The sequence below is a fragment of the Crotalus tigris genome, unplaced genomic scaffold (genome assembly GCF_016545835.1).
Source record: "Crotalus tigris isolate CLP2741 ecotype Arizona unplaced genomic scaffold, ASM1654583v1 scf7180000018490.839948, whole genome shotgun sequence".
NCBI lineage: Eukaryota > Metazoa > Chordata > Lepidosauria > Squamata > Viperidae > Crotalus > Crotalus tigris.
Window position 1 is genome coordinate 760,591 of NW_024097036.1, and position 22,650 is coordinate 783,240.

A 22,650-nucleotide genomic window follows, 5' to 3' on the forward strand; every position below is an offset into this window, starting at 1 on the left:
TGTTGGAAGGGACCTTGGAGGTCATCGAGTCCAACCCCCTGCTCAGGCAGGAATCCTACACCATCTCATCTACCAGACTATCCCATCTCCTTTACATGGATGATCTGAAGCTGTGTGGAAAAACATCATCTGAAATAGAATCGCTGCTCAACACTGTCCGTATATATAGCCAAGATATTGTAATGGAGTTTGGCTTGGACAAATGTGCCACACTTACTATCAAACAAGGAAAAATAATGAAAACTGAAGGAATAAAGATGCCCCACGAAAATAACATTAAGAGTCTGGATGAGGAAGAGTACTACAAATACTTGGGTATCCTTCAAGCTGACAACATCAAGCACACTGAAGTCAAGAAAAAGATTAGAGGTGAATACATCAAGAGAGTGAAGAAGATCTTAAAGTCCAAACTCAATGGAGGAAATATCATAAAGGCAATCAACACCTGGGCAATCCCAGTTATTAGGTACACAGCTGGAATAGTGGACTGGACTCAAGCAGAACTAAAAGCAATGGATAGGCAGACCAGAAAAATAATGACAATGAATCATGCCCTTCATCACGCAGTGACATTGATAGACTTTATCTACCAAGGCAAATAGGTGAGCATGGAATGCTACAAGTACATCAGATGGTTGAAGAAGAAAAAATGGCTTTGGAAGAATATCTGAAGAACAATGATGAAGATGCACTGAACTTAGTATATCAGGAAGGCTTACTGACTACTGGAGAGACCAAACTGGCCTACAAGAAAGACCAAATGAAGAACAGAATAGAGGCATGGGAAGACAAAGCACTACATGGCCAATACATGAAAAAAAAATAGCTGGGAAAGCAGATAATAATAAAACCTGGCAATGGCTAAGAGCAGGAAAATTGAAGAAAGAGACCGAGGGACTAATTCTGGATGCACAAGACCAAGCCTTAAGGACAAATGCATACAAAGTCAAAATTGAGAAGACAGCAACAGACAGTAAGTGCCGCCTATGCAAAGAAGCTGAAGAAACAGTGGACCACATGGTAAGCTGTTGCAAGAAGATTGCACAAACTGATTACAAGCAGTGGCATGACAAAGTAGCAACAATGGTGCATTGGAAGATCTGCAAAAAATATCATTTGCCTGTAAGCAAAAACTGGTGGGATCATAAAATAGAGAAAGTCATAGAAAATGATAAAATTAAACTGCTCGGGGACTTCAGAATTCAAACAGACAAGCACCTGCAACATAACACCCCAGACTTAACAATTGTCGATAAGAAAGACAAAAAAATCTGGATAGTGGACGTGGCAGTGCCTGGAGATAGCAGAATAGAAGAGAAAGAACTGGAGAAAATAACAAAATACAAAGACCTACAAATAGAAATAGAAAGACTATGGCAAAAGCAAGCAAGGGTAGTACCAATAGTCATAGGCACCTTGGGTGCAATCCCAAAACAACTGGAGCACCACTTGAACACCATTGGCATTGACAAATTCGCTATTAGTCAATTGCAAAAGGACAGCCAGGTCTTAATGGTCTTCTGGAATGCAGGGAGGGTAGGGATATTGCTTATATTTACATGAAGGTTGGGGTAGGCATGTGTAAAGTCTTGATCGACATGTAGTGTAGCCCAATCAATCCAAAAGACTGACCTGTTTGGCTATATCTTCCTGTTTTCTGAAAGTTGAGGTGAGATAGGTGGCAAATTTTTTCAGCAAAATTAGGGACTTCTGGCATAGAAATGAGAAGTTTCTTCAGCTGAGGCCAGTGGCCCATATAAAATGAAGGGACCTGAACTACCACATTCTTGCTGCTTAAAAAATGTAAACAAATTTAAATGTTTAACAATGCACAAGGGCCCTTCTGTGCTGCTTTTGCCCAGATCTTGGCTGATTTGGTCCCAAGGGTTTGAAGAGCAGACTTGAGCGTTGCCTTCAAAGAATAGAGTTGCCAGGACCCACAAGCTTTTCAAACAGAAATGAGATGTTTGCTGTCAGACTGCATTAAAAAGCTGATAAAGCACATGGAGGATGAAAGTGGTGTTTTAAAGCTGCTGGAAGTCTGAAAAAAGTCACTGCTGTCTTAAAAAACTGGCTTGTTCTGGGGACAAACCCTTGATGGGAAGAGGTGGGATGGTTTCTCTCGTGCCTGTAGCAAAGATAATAATCCATCTACTTTGGGTGTGTACCGTTTGTCTACGGATGCTGTTTAGATTGAGATGCACTGAATCTAAGGTGACATACCAAAGGTTACTTTCAAAAAATAGGTCAGTCCAGGAAAATAAAGGGGGGGGGCTAAAGGAAGAAAATGGGTAGTTCAAGAAAAAAAAAAGAAGGGCAGGCTATATATATTTAATACATGGAGGACATAAATAATTTAAGAGTAGGAGCCAGACAGTTGCAGTTCTTTCCTGCAGAACGGCCTGAAAATCTTTGCAGGCAGGAAGCAAATTCTTTTCATATCTAGACACACCTACACATACGCACGCTCACACAAATGTGTGCATGTATCTGCTAGCAGTGCTCAATTGTTTTTCACTTCGAATTACAGATCAGCCATTTTTAATTTTCGCATATACACTTGTACACCCATTGACAAGCAAAGCCATTCCATCCATTTGGTCATCAAGTAGTGGTTTCAAAAAGAAAACAAAATGCAATTTAGAAGATGAACAAATCCAGTCCAAAATATTTAGGATGCTTAACTTTATTTCTAAGATTCGTATCTATATAGTTTTTCATTCATCAAAATCTATTCACAGCCTTGAACCTCTCTGACATTCAGAGAACTAAAAACTGTTTTCAGGAGATTTCCTGTATTGGTGACAAAGGTTAAAAAAAAGATTGAGTCTGCGTAGAAGCTTCAGGGAGCGTGTATCTCGTTGGTTGCTTTGATTAATTTAGATGTATTCCAGAGTTATTTGCATTGTTGTCAATGAATGGATAAATAATAGTATTCTTTTTTTTTAAATTTTTATTCATAATACAATTAAAACAACAATGGACAAACATGACATTCCAGAGTGAATTTTCCTATCAGTTCCTATCATAGTACAAAAGTTTAATACATTGTTCTTAACCTCTATATAAGCCTCATCTTCTATACAATACAATTATATATACAATTCTTGATGTGTACTGTAGATCCTTTTACCTAGAAATATTCTAAAATATTCTAAAATTTCATTGTTCTGAAGCATGTATTTCTCTCTCTTCAACTGAATACAATAGAATTGAGGCTACTAATCAAAGCTGCATTTCCAAGGGACTAAGCTTGATTGATTTAAATTCTGAATTAATGTTAGGACGTCACTGTAATCAAATTCTCTAATATATTGGGACTACCTCTTTCAAACTCCCAGGCAAGTTAAGATTCAGGGTATTAGGTTTATGCTCAACTGTAGTTTGATTATATCCTTGGCTGGTTTCTGTCTGGTTAGAGGCAGTATAATGCACTCAATTAATCAAAGTAGAGCTTGTCCCAAATAACAAGGCACGATTCAACATGATAGAAATGAAAGTTTCATTCACTAGTTTCGGCTGTCTTCCAACTTCATTGATCCTAGTTAGGCTGTCAAGTTATTTAAACAACTGGCGCATTCACTCTTTCTTATATCACTTAATAAGTCTTAAAAAAAAAAAAAGAATAGTTCACCCACCGCTCCCAAAAATATTCTTTACAAAACCAAAGAAAAGAAAGTGAAAGGAATCAGAGGCTTGAATTGCACGAGGGAACTCATAATAGGATAATAGACTGATCAAATCCACACAAAAATTAAAGAGACAGAGAATATTTCAGTGGCTGTTTGATGTCGCTCTAGCGGAAATAAGATAGGCTTTCTTCCTTAGTGCAAAAACATGCTCTATGAAAGCCAGTCGGTCTGGCAGAATTACTTATGAAAATCCTTGATGAAAGAAGCCATGAGAAGCAGAGGATGCGATTCATAAATATTTGCATAAGAAGAAATTACCATGGAGCTCAGGAAATCCTATACTGCTGTCATGAATTTCAAATCCGCTTACACTTTTTGAATGCGGCATGAGTATTCTCCCAGTTCATACTGCAGAATCAGCAGTGTGGTGCCTGTGATGGTGGATGTGAAGAAAAACGAAGTCTCGTTTACTATTTCTTTTATAAAATTGCTTTAGGTCTGTCCTATAAGCACCCTGGTGATACGCGTGGTTCTGCTTCTGAAGATCTGCCCAAACTTCTCAGCTTTATTCATTTGTTTGCATTTTCTTTAATAATAAATCTGTTAGTTTTATATTCTGTCTTTTCTCATATGGGTAACATATGATTCATTATGTTATCCCCACCACCAGCACAACCATGGGGTGTAGCTTGGGCTGTGAGGGAGTGACTCAGTCACCTAGTGAGTTTCTGAGGCTGAGAAAGGACTTGAACCTGCATCTCCTCAGTCCTGTATAAATTCGGGAATCTCCCATGGGTGATTCCTGAGAGTTAATCTCCCAATGCACCTGGAGGCTTCAGCTTTCAGAAGGCATTCACAGATGTTGAAAGGCATCTGTCAGCTTGGCCAAACAGGAATGGCATTTGTGTTTGGCTCTGTAACGTGACTCACTCATTAGAAGTAATTATTGTGGCAGCTCAGATACTAGCTGCTGGTTTGTCTCTTGGAGCATGTTCATATTATCTTTCCAAACAGGTGTTGCCGGCTTGCTGAGTTCTTGCAAGCTTGAGAACCAGAATTTGACAGAATGAATTAATTGCTGAAATGCCATTAAAAGTAAATAACCCCTTTGTTCTAGCTTAGAAATCCAAAAGGGGTTGGATTGCTGATTGATGACCAGCAACAAGCATCAATTATTGTTCTGTCAGTAGGTTAGAAACAAGATAGAATGAAGCTTAACAGTACTTAATAACAAGTTGTCCTTCCATTGTGTAACATCGGTTAAACCTTCAGATCAATCTGATACAAAAAGAGGTCAATTTAGAGTGACTTGCCCAGCATGTTTTGGTCTAGATTATTCTTATCTTGGTCTTCTTACTTCAGAACTAGATGTTTTAGGTGATGCCTCAGCTACTGCCAATCTGCATTATTGGTAGGATTCTAAACCTAGGTTTTCAAAGATCTCAGCACTTGGGTGGATGTTTTGATGATAATTTTTTTTATAAATTATTTTAGTCAACCTGCATTTTCTTCTTTGGGTTAAGCAGAACTAGCTCTGTTATTGAATAGGGTCAAGTAGCAGTGCTTGGAGATATCAGGAGAGTTAAAAGAGGACTGGTTTTGATGTGACCCAGCCCTAAGCTATGATGATGGCCTTGGGTTGCCCTGGAACAGTGGTGGCGAACCTATGGCACGGGTGCCAGAGGCAGCACACAGAGCCCTCTCTGTGGGCACGTGCGCCGTCGCCCCAGTCCTAGACCTTCAGCTGGGTTTTATAAAACTTTTTTGCTTTAGGCCTCTGCCGCTGTGTACAAAAAAAAAAAAAAAAAAAGGTTCAATCAATCAGTCAATTTCAACTTCTCCTGGGGGAAAAAAAAGATCTTGCAAAGTTGGAATTGATTGAACTTTTTAGTCCCACCCAGTCTGCTGTTACCACTGCAGCCACGCCCACCCAATGGGCCACACCCACCCGGCACCTGACAATGCATAAGTGGGTTTTAGGTTCCAGTTTGGGCACTCGGTCTCTAAAAAGTTCACTGGAGGATACTGCTGAATTTTGAAGAAATATTGAACTGTCAGTGTGATGGTTGGCTTTATATGTTGAGTGGCAGGCAATGTCATCTTCTGCCTTATTTTGCAGTGTACATTTGTAGCAGTCCATTTGTTTCTTGGCATGGATAGCTCTGCCTCCACATAATCACTTCCTGTGTCATCAGATGTTGACTAAAATCTATGATTATCTTTGGAATATGCATTCATGAAGTAACACAACCCATCCTCTATAAAATTTCTTCCATATTGCAGACCTGGAAGATCTTATGTAAAATCAAGATCAATTTAATATGAAATAGAACGTTGTATCTACTATTCTTCTCAAGGGTAATTAGCTGTTGGGAGGAACAAATACAGGTAGCCTTCGACTTATGACCACAATTGAGCCCAAAATTTATGTTGCTAAGTGAAGCATTTGTTAAGTGAGTTTTGCCTCAGTTTACGACCTTTCTTGCCACAGTTAAGTGAATCACTGCAGTTGTTAAGTGAATCTGGCTTCTCCATTGACTTTGCTTGTCAGGTCATAAAAGGTGATCACATGATCCCAGGAAGTCATGTGGCAAAGGTCATAAATATGAGTCAGTTGTCAAACGTCTCAATTTTGATCATTTGACCATGGGGATGCTGCAATGGTCATAAGTGTGAAAAATGGTCATAAGTCACTTTTTTCAGTGATGCTGTAACTTTGAACGGTCACTAAATGAACTATTGTAAGTGAATGCTACCTGTATGGCAAACTGTGAAAGTTTCAGAATTAATGTACTTAATGATGATTAGTAAGATATGCTAGAGGTGCCCTATGTAAATTTATGGCATAATAAAAAGAAGCATTCCCTTTAATGTGAACTTATCTCTTGATGGCTTCATCCCGTTTTCTTAGCACAGTGTGGGGGTCACTGTCTTCCTTCAGAATGTTTTTTTATTTATTCTCAGTCTGGTCTAGTACAGTTACTAACCCCAGGAAGAAAAGGGGACATTAGAGGTATTTGAATTGGTTAAGTTTACCTCTGCAGTAAAAGTCTTTCTTTGAGGAAATAAAGAGAATTTTGGGCAAGAGAAATGACAGTTGATTCTCTTAATTTTCCCAACTGCCAATGCAGATGTTATCCACATGGACTGTCATGATGTTTGTTCAGTCTTCCTCCATTCTTAAGCTTCCAGATGTGTTAGACAATAAATCTCATCACCCCAGCCAGCATGCCAATGATGGGGCTGTAATCGAAAACATCTGGAAAGCAGAGGAAGTCTGTGCTGGGCTACCACATACCGTTGCAGCTTCCTTTATTACAGTGTTATTGGTCTGTGTAAAATACTCACCTTCTGAGTTTGTTTGCTTAAATGAAAAAATTTGTGCTCTTGGTATGCCTTGTGGGTACACAATGATGGTTGGTGATGTAATACAGCTTTCACCAGCTGTATACTCTCTGTGTTGGACTTTTACTGGAGAATTGTAGGAAATGAAATCCTATGAAGCATATTTAAAGAACCTAGACCGGAAGAAGTGATGTACACCTTGGTTGTCTACAAATCTAGACATTACTGAGAAGGATGCATGTTACACCATGCATATAGCATAACATGGTAGAAGAGAGGAATTTTACAATTTTAAAGTGCAACCCACCTGAAATGACAATCTACAATCTATATTTTTGTCTGTTTTCAGAGAGATCCTGTCTTTTTTCTTCCATAGGAACAAGTTGCAAGAAAGTTCTTCATTTCTGTTTTAAGGATTTGGGGAAACTTAGATTGGGATAATGGTAGGGAAAGAAAGGGATCCAGATTCTTAAATACATTTTTCCAGTTTTGCATCTGTCAATCCATCCATCAGATTTATATTCAGCTTTTGCTCTGGGACCTCAAAATACTGCACATAGGAACCCTGCCTCATTTTATTGTCACAGCAGTGATGTCTCACATTTACCATATTTTAAAAAAATTATCTGATTTAGAAGATGGATATGAAAACTATAATTCTCTAAAGCAGGGGTCTTCAAACTTGGTCCTTTTATGACTTGTGGACTTCAACTCCCAGAAGTGCCTGGCTGAGGAATTCTGGGAGTTGAAGTCCACAAGTCATAAAAGGGCCAAGTTTGAAGACCCCTGCTCTAAAGGAAAGTTAACAGATAATTTTCAGGAATTGATTAAATTCTGCAAGTTGTTATGTGTGCCAGGGAAGATTTCATACCAGAACTTTGTCAAATAAATGCATCTTTTTGAGACATCAACCTTCCATAACTGAGTTCTTTCCAAACTCATCGTGGTTCGTGCTAGCTGAGAATTTTGGGAGGTGTAGTCTCAATGCACCTGGAAGGGACCAGTTTTAGACAGGTTGTTCCAACATGCAGCGGTGTCATTTATTTTGTCTGTCCATCTTGTAGGAGGTCAATTTACAGCTGAAAGAGAAGGCAGAAGCATTTCACAGTAAATGACTAATTAAATCACTCAGCTGCCTGCCAACTAAAACTTCAAGATGAAAAAACCAGAATAACTTCAGTTAAATGAGGACAGTGAGATGAGGACAGCGACAATTATATGTGTTTTTTTGTTCTACATGATTAATTCTCTCAACTGATGTTCCTGTTGTGAGACATAACTCTAAAAAGCAGCTTGCTATACCTTTTTTTTTTGCTTTCTAAATAAATCCCATTCTGTCTGAAAGGATAAAGCGGGATTTATTTAGAACACTTTTAGGATTTGATTTTCCAAAAGTTTATGTTAACCATGGTTCCATGAACCAACTGAGTGAATTAATCAAGGTAACTTCTTATATTGAATGTTTTCCGGTAAGACTGGTCTATCAGGGCAACCTCGTCTACCCCAACTATGGGACGGAGCATACTGCTTCTTACATTAATCAAACAGACACGGTCATAATCGATACTATAGTTAAGACTTAAGCTGAAGGTGTCAAAAGATGCAGTTTAGCTAAGAGTCAATCTTCCTTTTGTAGGTTGCTTTTCTGCATAAAATGACTAAACACCTGCAGATAGATATATGTTATCCAGGCCCAGCTACATCTTACAGTTGACAGTAGAGATTGAATTTCCAGCTTGGCTTGTGTTTCAGATCTACCTGGTTTATGACTAAAACCAAGGTCCTAGAAGAAGGTGGACACATACGACAACCTCAGTCAATCAATCCCTTTCTAAAAGCCTAGCTGCCTATTTCCTCTTATTCTGTTGTTCGACTTAAAATTGTTAATGGTGGTGGCTTTGAACTTTATTTTAAGTGAATTATATTTTTATGCTAAAATGGTTCAAAAATACAATCAGTACCGGCCATTGGGAATTGCAGAGTTTCTGCATCCCAGAACTCACGTATTTCCCACTTCCTGTTTGCTGCATTGGAAGATTGTGATGTGTTTGCCGCAATGTCTCCTCCATGATACCATCTGTACTCTTCTTTCTTCCATCGCAAAATTGTCACGGGAAAAAAAAGAGTTTATTAGGACAACTTCCTCAACACAGGGTTTTCTGCTCTTGTTAGAGGACAGTTCTTGCTATTATTGGTTCTCACCATTATTAGTGAAGAATGTTGGATGTTGGGAGGGAAATCCCACAGCATTTGAGATTGGAGGTTGGAGATTATTGCTGCTCTCTTTCTCTCTCTCCTCCATCTATCTATCTATCTATCTATCTATCTATCTATCTATCTATCTATCTATCTATCCATCCATCCATCCATCCATCCATCCATCCATCCATCCATCCATCCATCCATCCATCCATCTATCTATCTATCTATCTATCTATCTATCTATCTATCTTTAAGAACTGCCCATCCTTTAATGGTGTATAGTAAAATATTAAAGTGTTAAAAATTAGAGAAAATTTAAAAGAGAAAAAAGATGTTATGAATTAATTAACAGGTGGGAGGAGAAGAGCTTTCAGGGCACCAACCATCTCCATGGCTGTGTGCTCATCTGCGCATCCTGAACAAGGGCACTGAGCCATGTTTTTACAGCTGTATAGAAGGCCAGGAAAGTGGGGGCCCAACCTCATCTTTGGGGGAGGGAAGTGTGTTCTGCAGGGTGGGGGCAACAACAGAGAAGGCTCTTTATTCTTGTTAGACCTCCCTACTAACCTTGGGAGAGCCCATTGATGCTTTTGGCTGATGGGTAGGGATATAGGGATAACTTCTGTTCGAGGTGGAACTGAGGTCAGCATCCTGCTTTCCCTTATCTCCTCTTTCCAACGCAATGCATCTCAGTGCAAGGAGCTTTTAGATACCATATTTAATATAATTAAACATGCTAGCTTGGGAATTCTGGGAGTTGAAGTCCACAAGCCTTAAAGTGACCATGTTTGAGAACCCCTGCCCTAATCACATCTTGAACTGCTTCCAAGATACCTATCTCAACTTCTGCTCTTCTGCAGAACATTTATTATTCTGATTGGCACCCATACAACTTGCTCTTCAGGCTCAAAGTTTTGGTGTGCAGAGCAATCAAGGACTTATTCTAATCCAGTCATTACTAAAATCGTGTTCCACATTTTGTTGCAAATGCTGAAATTAATACTACGTATGGCTCTTTGAGAAGCGTTCGGGCCTCTTTTGACCGCTCCTCAATTGACCTCTGCTTCCCAGGAGACCTGGGAACAGGACTCACAACATGTAAAGAAATTTATTACTGATGGCTTTGTGTTAATGAGAGGAATTATTCAAACTCCATGGTAAAATAATTATTGCAGAGATGAGAAGTACTGTGAATGAATTAATTAAGTGGAATCTGTTACCAGCTTCTTAATGTGAAGGGTTTTAATTGAATCCACTTTCATCCAGTGGAATCCTCCCTTTGCCAGAGTGAACATTCCAGTTACACAACAGTGATCACTGCAGTTTCTGTTTTCAATATCACAGCTCCACTGAAATCTGGTTGGCAATAGACTTTTTTCCTTTTTTTAAAAAAAAGGGTAGCTTAAAATATGAAAGCAATAGTTTTCCATGAGAGCCGAGGGCCTCCAAGCTGAAAATGAGAGGAACACAAGCAGCACTAGAATGGTGTGACAAATTTGAATATAAACTGGATTGAAATCCTTAAGGCATATGGAGTTTAAATGCTGAAAATAAAGTACAAAACCTCCTGAATACTCTGAGGCCAGATTTATTGAAAGCTTGGCTGGTTTCAAGCACTCTACAAACTGCCAAAAGTGGGGTTTGGGGTCCTATTTATCCTGCTGGCTGCCAGAACAAAACAGAGAGTTGATAGATTCCAGCCTTTATTGGCAGGGTGTTATAGCAGAGGCTCTATTTTTGCCTTGAGTGGGTGGGTGGGTGGGGGCATGGTGATCTGTGTCCCAATCTGAGAAGAACTCCACAAGATAGGAGATGGCTCCAGGAAGAGGTAACAGAGGTCACCAGCACTAATGGCATGGTCCACAAGGTTGTGCAGACGATCTCAAAGAAGGTTGGTGTGGATTCAGCAGTTGCAAAGAAGGCATATTGATAAAGACCAGGGCTTTTCAACCTTTTTACTCATTGTATCACTTTTAGGATAGGGCAACATCTGAGTACCACCAGTCGCCTAGCAAGGTGTCAAAAACGTGATGACCCCCCCCCCAAAAAAGGAAAAAAGTGATAAAGTACAGGTAGTCCTTGACTCACAACAGTTCGCTTAGTGACTGTTCGAAGTTACAATGGCACTGAAAAAAGTGCCCCCCAAGCCACAGCCGAGCAAGACACCTGCCTGCCCGCCCGGTGGCGCTCTTCCTCCTGTCCGAGGTTTTCATTGTTGTGAGCATTTCTGTTGAGGATTGGCAGCGGAGGTGGGGTGGGGGGATGTTTGGTTTTTATTCCCCCTCCCCGTCTGCTAGGTGGTTGAAGCAGGTTTTGGTCACTTCACATGACACTGGGACACTGTGACGGTCATAAATATGAATCAGTTGCCAAGCATCTGAATGTAACTCACAAGACCCTGGAGATGCTGCAACATTCCAGCTGGGCTTTTTCTGGGCTCAGCAGAAGCACCAGGATCAGCGCTGAGCTCCAGCTGGACCCTGGCACTGATCCACTGAGCCCTGAAGAAGTGCTGATCCTGGCACTTCCGCTGAGCCCTGACAGCCCTGCAGCTCCAGCCATCTCTCGCTCAGGCTTGTGCGGTGCTGCCACCAGTTCAGCTCATTCCCCTCCCCCGCTACCACTTTTCTAGAATGGTCATATACCACCTGCCAGGTGCCAATGTACCACAGGTGGTATCCGTACCACTGGTTGAAAAGCCCTGATATAGACACATAGGCACCATTCACAAATAATGCTAGGTCAGATTTTTAAAATAATGGTTGGTTAAGCAAGCCACAATGGTCTAGTTCAGCCATACCACTAACAAGTGAATCATGTTCTGGTTTGGTCAAAGGGTTCTGCAGTGCTTAGAAGGAACCAATTTATCCAGGATTCACCTTAGCATAGAGGAGGTCTATCTGCATGCATGACTTTTATGAGAAAAAGAACCTTCTCGATCTTATATTTCCAATGTGGCTGCAATGGCTCAGCCTGGAGTAGGGGCAAGAATACCTCACTAAGTTTTGCATATCTTTGTACTTTTAATATTTGAAGAAGTTCCATCAAAGCTCCTCTCTTGAAACTTGGACATCACCCGAGACATTCTTTTTTAGCCAAATCTTATTTCTCATCCTGGAAAGCTTTTGGTTCTTAATTGTCATGCAGCAGTGGTAGTGTTGAAAGTTAAAAATACTTTAAATATAGCAATAGAAATAGCACTTAGACTTATATACCATTCCATAGTGCTTTATAGCACTCTATGAGTAGTTTACAGTGTGAACCTATTGTCCCCAACAATCTAGGTCCTCATTTTACCAACCTTGAAAGGATGGAAGGCTGAGTCAACCTTCACTCAACCAGGTTCGAACTCTTGGCTATGGGCAGAGTTAGCCTGCAATACTGCATTCTAACCACTGTGCCCCCAGCAAATGCACTGATATCAAAACACATAGATTATAATATTGGAGAAGCTGAAGCTCCAATATTTGGGCCACCTAATGAGAAGAGAGGACTCATTGGAAAAGACCCTGATATTGGGAAAGATTGAAGGCAAAAGGAGAAAGGAACAGCAGAGGATGAGATGGTTAGATAATCACCGACACAATGAACATCCATTTGGGCAAACTCTGGGAGACAGTGGAGGACAGGGTCTCCCGACATGCTATGGTCCATGGGGTTTGAAGAGTTGGACAAGTGACTGAACAACAATAACAAATACCAAGTAATCTAGATGGGGAAAGATCTGATACAGGATAACATAGCTTCAGATATCAACAAATTTCTTAACTCTACAGAATAGCTTTCAAGAAGATCTACCATCTATTTTCTCTCTGCAGTTCTGCTTTCCTTGTTTTCTCATTTAAGATCTGTTAAGATCTCCGTTCCTTGGGCTTCTCTCGTGGTCTTATTTGTTCAAGGTTTCCTACTTGGTGTAAATAAATTTAATCAGAGTCAGTTGTGGGTATAGACACCTCCCTAAAATTATTCACAGAGCTCTTTAACCCTGTAGGTTGAGTGAATAGAATGCAGTTTGATCTTCTATAGGTAGATTGAGAGCTTCCGATTCCACATAAGATTTAAATTATGTAAGGAAATAATTGAAATGCTTTCCTTGTGAGAAACTTCAAACTAATAACTATTCCAATTTTCCTTAGAACTGCTGCATTTCAAATTCATTTTTTTTTATAAATTAATTTACATCTGTACACACTGTTCTCTTATTTCACTTATACTAGCGCAGCAGATCTTATAAAACTTTGCTATATGTTATTGTAGGGCAACATCTTATTATAAATGGGAGTGGCTGAGGATGAAAGAAGTACTATAATGGAAAATGGGAATTATAAAATCAAGTATCAAAAGTACACTAAATTGCCTATTCCTATTTGAAAGACATCTTTAAGTACTTGTTTCTGGCAGTAAATGTACTGTCAGGATCTTTCATATGATTCCTGTGAAGTTTCTGTGTTTTGTTCAATAAGCAGTTAGAATATTTATGACCATTTCACATCAAGCCAAAATCTCAGGCTATTGTAGTTCCCGTGTATCAGATGCAAGAGTCTATGCAGAGGCAATCCATTCCTGCATTCATTGTAATACAGTACATGTAATTCTTAACGTACAAGCGTAACATGAGCTGTGATGGCACAGTGGTTAGAATGCAGTATTGCAGGCTACTTCTGCTGCCTGCTGCCTGTTTGCAGTTTGGCAGTTTGATTCTCACCAGCTTAAGGTTGATTCAGCTTTCCATCCTTCCTAGGTTGATAAAATGAGGACCCAGATTGTTGGGTTCAATATGCTTACATTTGTAAACCACTTAGAGAGAGAGATGTAAAGTACTGTGAAGCAGTATATAAGTCTAAGTGCTATTGCTATTGTAAGGGAGCCTGCCTTTATGTGATAATTGTAAAATGAGTGTATGGCCTTTTTTGCAGCAGATGTACACGGCAGTCATAAAGTGAATGCAGTGAACATTAAGTGAACCCATTATTTGATATGGTGTGGTTTTACTGAAAACTCTAAGTAAGTTCTGGTTTTCGGCAAAACCATTGTAAAACGTGGGCATGTGATCACGGGATGCTGCAAACAGCTGTAAATGCAGCTGGGTTGCTGAGCACCCAAAGTGTGGAAGGGGAGTGACCTTCAGAACTGGGTTGTAACTCCCTTTTCCCAAGTAGGTTATAACTTTGAGCAGTCGCTAAGTGACTTGTCATAAGACAAGGACTATCTATTTGTTGTTATTGTTGTTAGTTGCGAAGCCATGTCCGATCCATCGCTACCCCATGGACAACGTTCCTCCAGGTCTTCCTGTCCTCTACCATCTTCTGGAGTCCATTTAAGCTCACACCTACTGCTTTAGTGACTCCATTCAGCCACAACATTCTCTGTCGTCCCCTTCTTCTATTGCCCTCAAACTTTCCCAGCATTAGGCTCTTCTTCAGTAGGTGGGCTTCTCATTAGGTGGCCAAAGAAGGACTATCTATATTTAGTCTTATGCTTATCTTTGGGAAGTTTGTTTGACAACTTTCCATGAGGGATTACCAGTGTCTCTTAAAACCCTGAGAAATGCTCCATTCCAAATGGGGCAGAGAGTATAGGTTGTTCTTTGCCACAGTTGGAACCATCAATAGGTAAGTGCGTCATTGCAACTTACATGGTCTTTAAAGAGCTGATTCTATATGAAAGACAAGAAGTTAATGGGAAATGCATGACCTAATCCAAATGAAGCTTCCATGGTTGGTTTCTTGGGGTTTCTAACGTGGACACAAGAATAAGTGCTTATTGATTTATGTCTATGCTTACCTTTCCCAAGCAAATATATAAAACCTTGCATTTTCTTTCTTTTTTTTTTCCTGCAGTTATCTGGCTGATCAGTGCTGGAATGGCGGCTTCATCTACTTGATCATGTTGCGCCGAATCAAGCGCAAGGCCCCTCTTCCTCCATCAAATGGCAACAATAGTAAGAGCACTGAACCCAAAGCCAGGCCTATCTCTGAGCCCAGTGGGAAAACCACTCAAAATGGCAAAAGGACGAGAAAGTTTGGGGTCATTACTAGAACTGTGCCTGGTGGTAAGGACAGCAAGAGCACCTCCAGAACAGATAATGAGAATGGACATTGCACCCTGGATGGGTTGCATTCAGAGGCACCCAAAACAGAGAATCAAGCAGAGGATCAGCTTCTGACAGCGGACTTCCCTTTTCCAGGAGAGCATTACCGTTCCCGTCTTTCAGATGGAGGCATTCTAGACCTAAACTCCAGTGAATTATCCTTACAGGTAAAAAGTTTAAGAACTTTCGGTACTTGGATACCAGAAATATTTTTTCTTTTTTAAAAAAATGAGATGGTGTTCCTTCAATATTTCAACCTTCTTTGAATATTTAGTTGTGTGCAATACCGAAAAAGGTTAGAATGGTCTATGCTGGCCTGGGAATTCTGGGAGTTGAAGTCCACACATCTTAAACTGCCAAAGTTGAGAAACACACTACTCAAATGAATCAGTTCAAGGGCAGGATGTTTGAGTGTTAAAGCAACCACCTCTTCTTAGTAAGACTGTTTCGAATGCCTTCTTCAGTTATTTCTGCATGCTTGTCTATATAGATATTTCATGTTGCTGATGGTTCCAGTGGCAATGTGCTCTGTGCATCATGTACATATGGAGACAATATGGAGGGGTTTTAAAGTAGCTATGGGGAACCTCCTGGAGGACATGGCTGCTTTAATGCTTTAAGATTAGGAGCTTTGCTTGTACTAGTGCACTTCACAAAGTGCAAATGCACTGCTATTATATTCTGGACTGGAGCTTCAGAATTGCCCCTCCACAACTAAACACTGAAAATTCAAGCATGCTATTTGAAAAATACTTTTTGGCAGAGTAAGCAAGGCAGGAGGCCATTTCCCTTGACTTAATCATTGTATAAACTTGTGTGTTTAATGTACGTCATTAGTGCCAACTTGGTGGCAATAAGAGGCAAGCTGTTGAACTAAGAGCTGAAGTGTTGGGTGTTTGAGGCAAAATATTGAATGTTGAAACGCTGAGTGCTAAATATGAAGCTTTCAGCTCAGTTAATGCTCAAGACAAAACTGAACTGAGAGCATGGAAAGAACTCCTGCCACAGTTCTGCAGCTGTTTATGAATATGTGAAACCCAGTTGCATTTTCACGCTATGTTGAGTTTAGTTTTAATTGTGGTTAGTTTTTTTGTGGCTTAACTTGATGGGTAAACATTCATTGTTTCATGTGAATCCAGAAAATACATTAAGCATGTAGTACAATTCCAGCTGATTAGACTGTAGCTACATGTACAACTCTGGGCCCATTCTGGAGTTCTCCAGTGCAGACACTAGAAATACTGATAGAGCAGTTCAATTAGGTATTTATGTATTTTTTCAGATCTTCACTGGAAAACTAGCTTCATGCTGCAATTCTCATTAGTTTCCTTAACAAAAGCAAGTGGACTTTGTTTTCCATGTGTAGAAGGGTGGAGGCACACCTGCTGAGACACAAAACCTGATGAATCTCCATGATTAAAGGGGAGAGATCTTGCAAACCAACAGTTGAAAATGTTGGCATAGCTGTTTGCAAACCAAATGAGCTCTAGGGAATAGTCTTCCATCCGCACTTCTTGACATCATTTCCTTGGCAAGACCTTTAAACTTTCTACTATTGCAAGCACCTGAACGAATATAATCACCCTTTGTTTTTAAAATGATTTAGAAACACTATTCGCCTGGACTGATTTTTCTTTTTTTCAAAACTGGTTCTCTTCACTTGCTCATACCTTCTTTTTGCCTTCATCTAAGCTAAAGTTCATCTCAAGCCTGTGATCTTTGTTAATGTATAAGCACTCAACCCTAGATACTATATGGAGTAGACCAGGGCTTTTCAACTTTTTCACCCATTGTACCACTTTTAGGATATGGCAACATCTGATACCACCAGTTGCCTAGCAAGGTGTCAAAAACTTGATGACCAAAAAAGAAAAAAGAAAAAGAAAAAGTGATAAAGTACAGGCCGCTTTGCTGTGCCTGGAGGCTGCCACCGCCTCGTCCCCGCTGCCCGGCATATCCCGCGTCCCGCATGGCAGCGACCCACAGCCTGACTTTCTGCCGCTGGAGAGTGTCGGCCTGCTCCACCAGCAGCCACAGCCCCCCCGTGGCGGCAGGCCTCGCCGCAGCAGCCCGCCTGGGCAACCCGGCCTGGCGCTCAGCCAACCTTCGCTGCCCCGTGTGTGGCTTCCTTTTCCTTCTCCGCTATCATCGCCGCCGCCGCCTCGTCGTTTTCCTCAGGTTCCGCGGCGGGGCCTTCTCCAGTGATCTGGGTCCCCCGCGTGACTTCGCCCGTTGCCTTGGCAGCAATTGCCGCCGTTGCGGTGACGGCCAGTAACAACTTGGAGAAGTTGACCCAGCTCTTTGAGGAGCATAAGGCCAAGTACGGTCTGCCCCAAGACAAGTACTTAATGATCATCTAGCCGGCCACATTGGACCAGCCTGGGACACAGAGGGGCAATATATTTTTTTTAGAGAATGTTTGCTGTGGGTGTATGCATGTAGATGAATGGTGGCCCTGTTATATATAAATTTATTATTGTATTTAGGGTGTATGAATGCGGAAATTTTTTACTTTTTATGTATATAAATTGAGTGTGAATGTGTATTGAGTGTTTGGGGTATGAGAATGGTGGAGTCGGGGGTGGAGCCTGGTACCCCCTCTGCTGAGTGCAATAGCAAAAGTAGGGGGGGTAGGACTTACCCTTGGGCTTGGTTTGTATGGAAAGCAAGTCCGGTCAGGAAGGGAGAAGGCTGGTGAGGGTGGAGGTATTCCGGGGAGGGGAGAAGGTCGGAGCATCCCGGTCATGACTGGGATGGGCAGATATGGCGGGAGCCGAGGGACAGGCCATCTTTGGGGAATGAGGACTCGCTATGTTAGAGCGATTCCTTGTTCCGGCCCCTCAAAAGGCTCATCCTGTAGTACTGGTGACAGGGGAGTACAGGGCCCTAATTGCAGGCTGCTGTTGCTTAATGCCAGGTCCGTTGTCAGCAAAGCCCCCCTTGTCCGTGATTTAATATTGGACAGCGGGGCGGACCTGGCATGTATAACCGAAACCTGGCTGGGCCCTGAGGGGGTTGTTTCCCTCTCGGAGATGTGCCCGGACGGGTTTGTGGTGCTTCATCAGCCTCGACATCAGGGCAGGGGTGGGGGAGTGGCAGTCATCGCTCGGAAGTCCTTGAGCCCTTGTGGGATTCCTGCCCCGGAGGTTGTTGGGTGTGAGTCCCTCCTATTGAAGTTGGGTTCACGGGTTCAGTTGGGCTTGCTGCTGACGTACCTACCTCCCAGCTGCGTTGCAACAGCCCTGCCTGCGTTGCTGGAGTCAGTAGCCGGGTTGGCGGTGGAGTTCCCCAGACTTATAGTACTGGGGGACTTTAATCTGCCATCACTCGGCGATCGCTCAGAGGCGGCGCAGGAGTTCATGGCTTCCATGGGAACCATGGACCTGACCCAGGTAATTCAGGACCCAACTCATAGGGGTGGTCACACACTCGACCTTGTGTTTCTCTCGGGGCAATGGAGACATGATCTGGAATTAAGGGGAATAGAGATCTCGCCCTTGTCATGGACAGATCATTTCCTATTGAGGCTGGACTTCAGAGCATCACTCCCCCATCGCAGGGAGAGGGAGCCGACTAGGTGGTTCCGCCCCAGGCGCCTAATGGACCCAGATCGGTTCCAGGAGGAGCTTGGGGAAATACCTGACTCCCTTGTCCACAACTCGTCTGGGTCCCTGGTTGCGGCCTGGAATGAGGCGGCGTCCGGGGCCCTGGATCAATTGCGCCTTTGCGACCTCTCTGTGGTGGTGGTCCCCGGAGGGCCCCTTGGTTTACTGAGGAGCTCCGGGAGATGAAGCGCCACAAGAGACGTCTAGAGCGACGTTGGAGGGCCAGTAACTCTGAATCTGACCGATCACTATTAAGAGCCTATCTTAGGACTTATTTAGTGGCGATAAGGGCGGCAAAGCGTGTTCACTTTTCCGCACTTATTGCGTCCGCAGAATCTCGCCCGGCCGCCTTGTTTAGGGTGACCCGCTCCCTTCTTAAAGTGGAGGAGGCGGAGGAACCCTTGCAGGGGAGAGCTGAGGAGTTTGTTCAGTTTCTTTCGGACAAAATCGCTCAGATTCAGAGAGACCTGGACTCCGACTGGGCAGTGCCAGCCGAGTTGCCGGGGGCTGGTCTTAGTCATGTTATCTGGAGCGAGTTTGAGCCTGTGACCCCTGATGAAGTGGACAAGGCCGTGAGGGCAATGAATGCCGCCACCTGTTTATTGGACCCGTGCCCCTCCTGGCTGGTTTCTGCCAGTAGGGAGGTGACACGAGGCTGGCTCCAGGCGATAATCAACGCCTCCTTGATGGAGGGGTCTTTCCCGCAACCTTTAAAGGAAGCAGTGGTGAGGCCCCTCCTCAAGAAGCCTTCCCTGGACCCAGCTGTTTTGAAGAACTTTCGTCCCGTCTCCAACCTCCCCTTTGTGGGGAAGGTTGTAGAGAAGGTGGTGGCGTCTCAATTCTTGCGATCCTTGGAGGAACCAATTATCTGGACCCTTTTCAATCTGGTTTCAGGCCCGGCTACAGCACTGAGACTGCTTTGGTCGCACTGACCGATGACCTCTGGCGAGCCCGGGATAGGGGTTATTCCTCTATCCTGGTGCTTCTTGACCTCTCAGCGGCTTTCGATACCATCGACCATGGTATCCTTCTGCGTCGTCTCGGAGAGGTGGGGGTGGGTGGCACCGTATTGCGGTGGTTCTCCTCCTACCTCTCTGACAGGTCGCAGTCGGTGTTGGTGGGCGGACAGAGATCGACCCCTAGGCGCCTCGATTATGGGGTGCCTCAGGGCTCGGTCCTGTCCCCCCTCCTTTTTAACATCTACATGAAACCGCTGGGTGAGATCATTCGGCGACACGGGGTAAGGTATCATCAGTATGCGGATGATACCCAATTGTATATCTCCACCCCATGTCCTTTCAGTGAAGCAGTCGACGTGATGTGCCGGTGCCTGGAAGATGTGAGGGTCTGGATGGGGGTGAACAGGCTTAGACTCAACCCTGACAAGACCGAGTGGCTCTGGGTCTTGCCTCCCAAAGGCCAACTGGATGGTCCATCTTTAGTCCTGGGGGGGGGGGCAAATTTACCTCCCTCAGTGCAGGCACGCAACTTGGGTGTCCTCCTGGACTCACAGCTAAATTTGGAACAACATCTATTGGCTGTGGCCAGGGGGACCTTTGCACAGGTTCGCCTAGTGCACCAGTTGCGGCCTTATTTGGACCGGGAGGCTTTACTCACAGTCACTCATGCCCTTGTCACCTCAAGACTGGATTACTGTAACGCGCTCTACATGGGGCTACCCTTGAAGGGCGTTCGGAGGCTGCAGTTGGTTCAGAACGCAGCCGCAAGAGCGATTGTGGGCGTGCCAAGGTACGCCCATGTGTCACCTATCCTCCGCGAGCTGCACTGGCTTCCTGTGGGTCTCCGGACGCAATTCAAGGTGTTGGTTATCACCTTCAAAGCCCTTCATGGCATAGGGCCAGGTTACCTACAGGACCGCATTCTGCCGCACAGCTCCCAGAGACCGGTGAGGTCCCATAGATTGGGCCTCCTTCAGGTCCCGTTGGCCAGACAATGTCGGCTGGCGGGCCCTCAGGGAAGGGCCTTTTCTGTGGTGGCTCCGACCTGGTGGAATCAACTTCCCCCCGAGGTTCGAACTACTCCCATCCTGCCGGCCTTTAAGAAAGCCGTTAAAACTCTCCTGTTCCGGCAGGCCTGGGGCTGATGTCCCCGGGGGGCCGGGATATGATCGGACTCGCGGTATGACTGGATTATTTTATTCTTTTATGACTGTTTTTAACCTTGTACGCCGCCCTGAGTCCTTTGAGATTGGGCGGCATATAAATATTTGTAAATAAATAAATAAGTAAATAGTCCTCGACTTACAACAGTTCGCTTAGTGACTGTTCGAAGTTACAATGGCACTGAAAAAAGTGCCCCCCAAGGCACAGCCGAGCAAGACACTTGCCTGCCTGCCTGGCCACACTCTTCCTCCTGTCTGAGGTTGTCATTGTTGTGAGCATTTCTGTTGAGGATTGGCAGTGGGGTTGGGGTGGGAGGTGTTTAGTTTTTATTCCCCCTGTCTGCTGGGTGGTTGCAGCAGGTTTTGGTCACTTCACATGACCCTGGGACACGTCATAAATATGAATCAGTTGCCAAGCATCTGAATGTAAATCACAAGACCCTGGAGATGCTGCAACATTCCAGCTGATCAGCGCTTCTTCTGGGCTCAGCAGAAGTGCCAGGATCAGGGCTGCTTTCCAGCTGATTGGTGCTTCTTCAGGGCTCAGCAGAAGCACCAGGATCAGTGCCGAGCTCCAGCTGGAGCCTGGCGCTGATCCTGGCGCTTCCACTGAGCCCTGACAGCCCCGAATAAGCGCCGATCAGCTGGAAAGTGGCACTGATCCTGGCACTTCCACTGAGCCCTGAAAGCCCTGCAGCTCCAGCCATCTCTCGCTCAGGCTTGTGCGGTGCTGCCACCAGTTCAGCTCATTCCCCTCGCCTGCTACCATTTTCTAGGATGGTCACGTACCACTTGCCAGGTGCCAATGTACCACAGGTGGTATCTGTACCACTGATTGAAAAGCCCTGGAGTAGACGGACAAGAAACAGCACCTCTTAGTATTTATAAAATACCTTTTCCTGTATCAGAAAGCACCTCCAAGGATACTTGTTTATCTAAAAGTGCAAATCTGTAGAAGTAAAAATAGGTTTATTGTTCTCATTCATCTTCTGAATTAAAGTTTTACTCACATGTTCATATCTGTTCCACCTAGTCTTATTGACTAGGCTGGGTTAAAAGAATCGAAGTGTGGGATGTCCACCATCTATGGTACCTTGTTTTACATGATGGCTGCATATTACCATACATTTTTTTTTACTTTTCAGTGTGGTTTAATTGGTCCCTCAAACACTGTCAAGTGTCACCTTGACACTTTTCTTCCTTCTTCTGCTTCTTTCCACTAGAACATAATTACCTTATCCAGTTTACGAGAGGGCTTTCAGTTGTTTTGAAGCCATCTTTTATTTTCTAAACCTTTTTTGTGTCTTCTTCAAAGTCAAGATTCTCTCTATGGTATGTAAGCTGAAATCCTTCTTCCTGTTTTTTGCCCTGCTTTAAATGGGCTTATATAACCTGTTTTTTATACATGTCTTTTGATATATATACCTAATGTAGAACTACATATATATTCTGTTTATTCATTTAGAACATTTGTATGGCTGCCCAATTCAACCAAGGTGAATCTGGGATGGGATGCCAAAAAAATTCAACAAAACCTACCACAGAAAAGAATAAAAAGCCACAATTGTATGAACAACAATGAAACAATAAAAAAAATAAAATAAAATGGTGATCCCAATAGAAATAATTCCAACATCCAATTAGGGTTTTAGC

At 43.1% G+C, this 22,650-nt stretch overlaps 1 protein-coding gene across 1 annotated transcript in view; it reads left to right on the forward strand.

Annotated features, from left to right (window-relative positions):
- PDZD2 (PDZ domain containing 2) overlaps positions 1-22,650 on the forward strand; it is a 263,143-nt gene that overhangs the window by 189,542 nt on the left and 50,951 nt on the right. Inside the window, exon 3 of the mRNA XM_039353056.1 lies at positions 15,020-15,437. Coding sequence (XP_039208990.1) covers positions 15,020-15,437 — 418 coding nt within the window. The remainder of the gene's footprint in view (positions 1-15,019; positions 15,438-22,650) is intronic.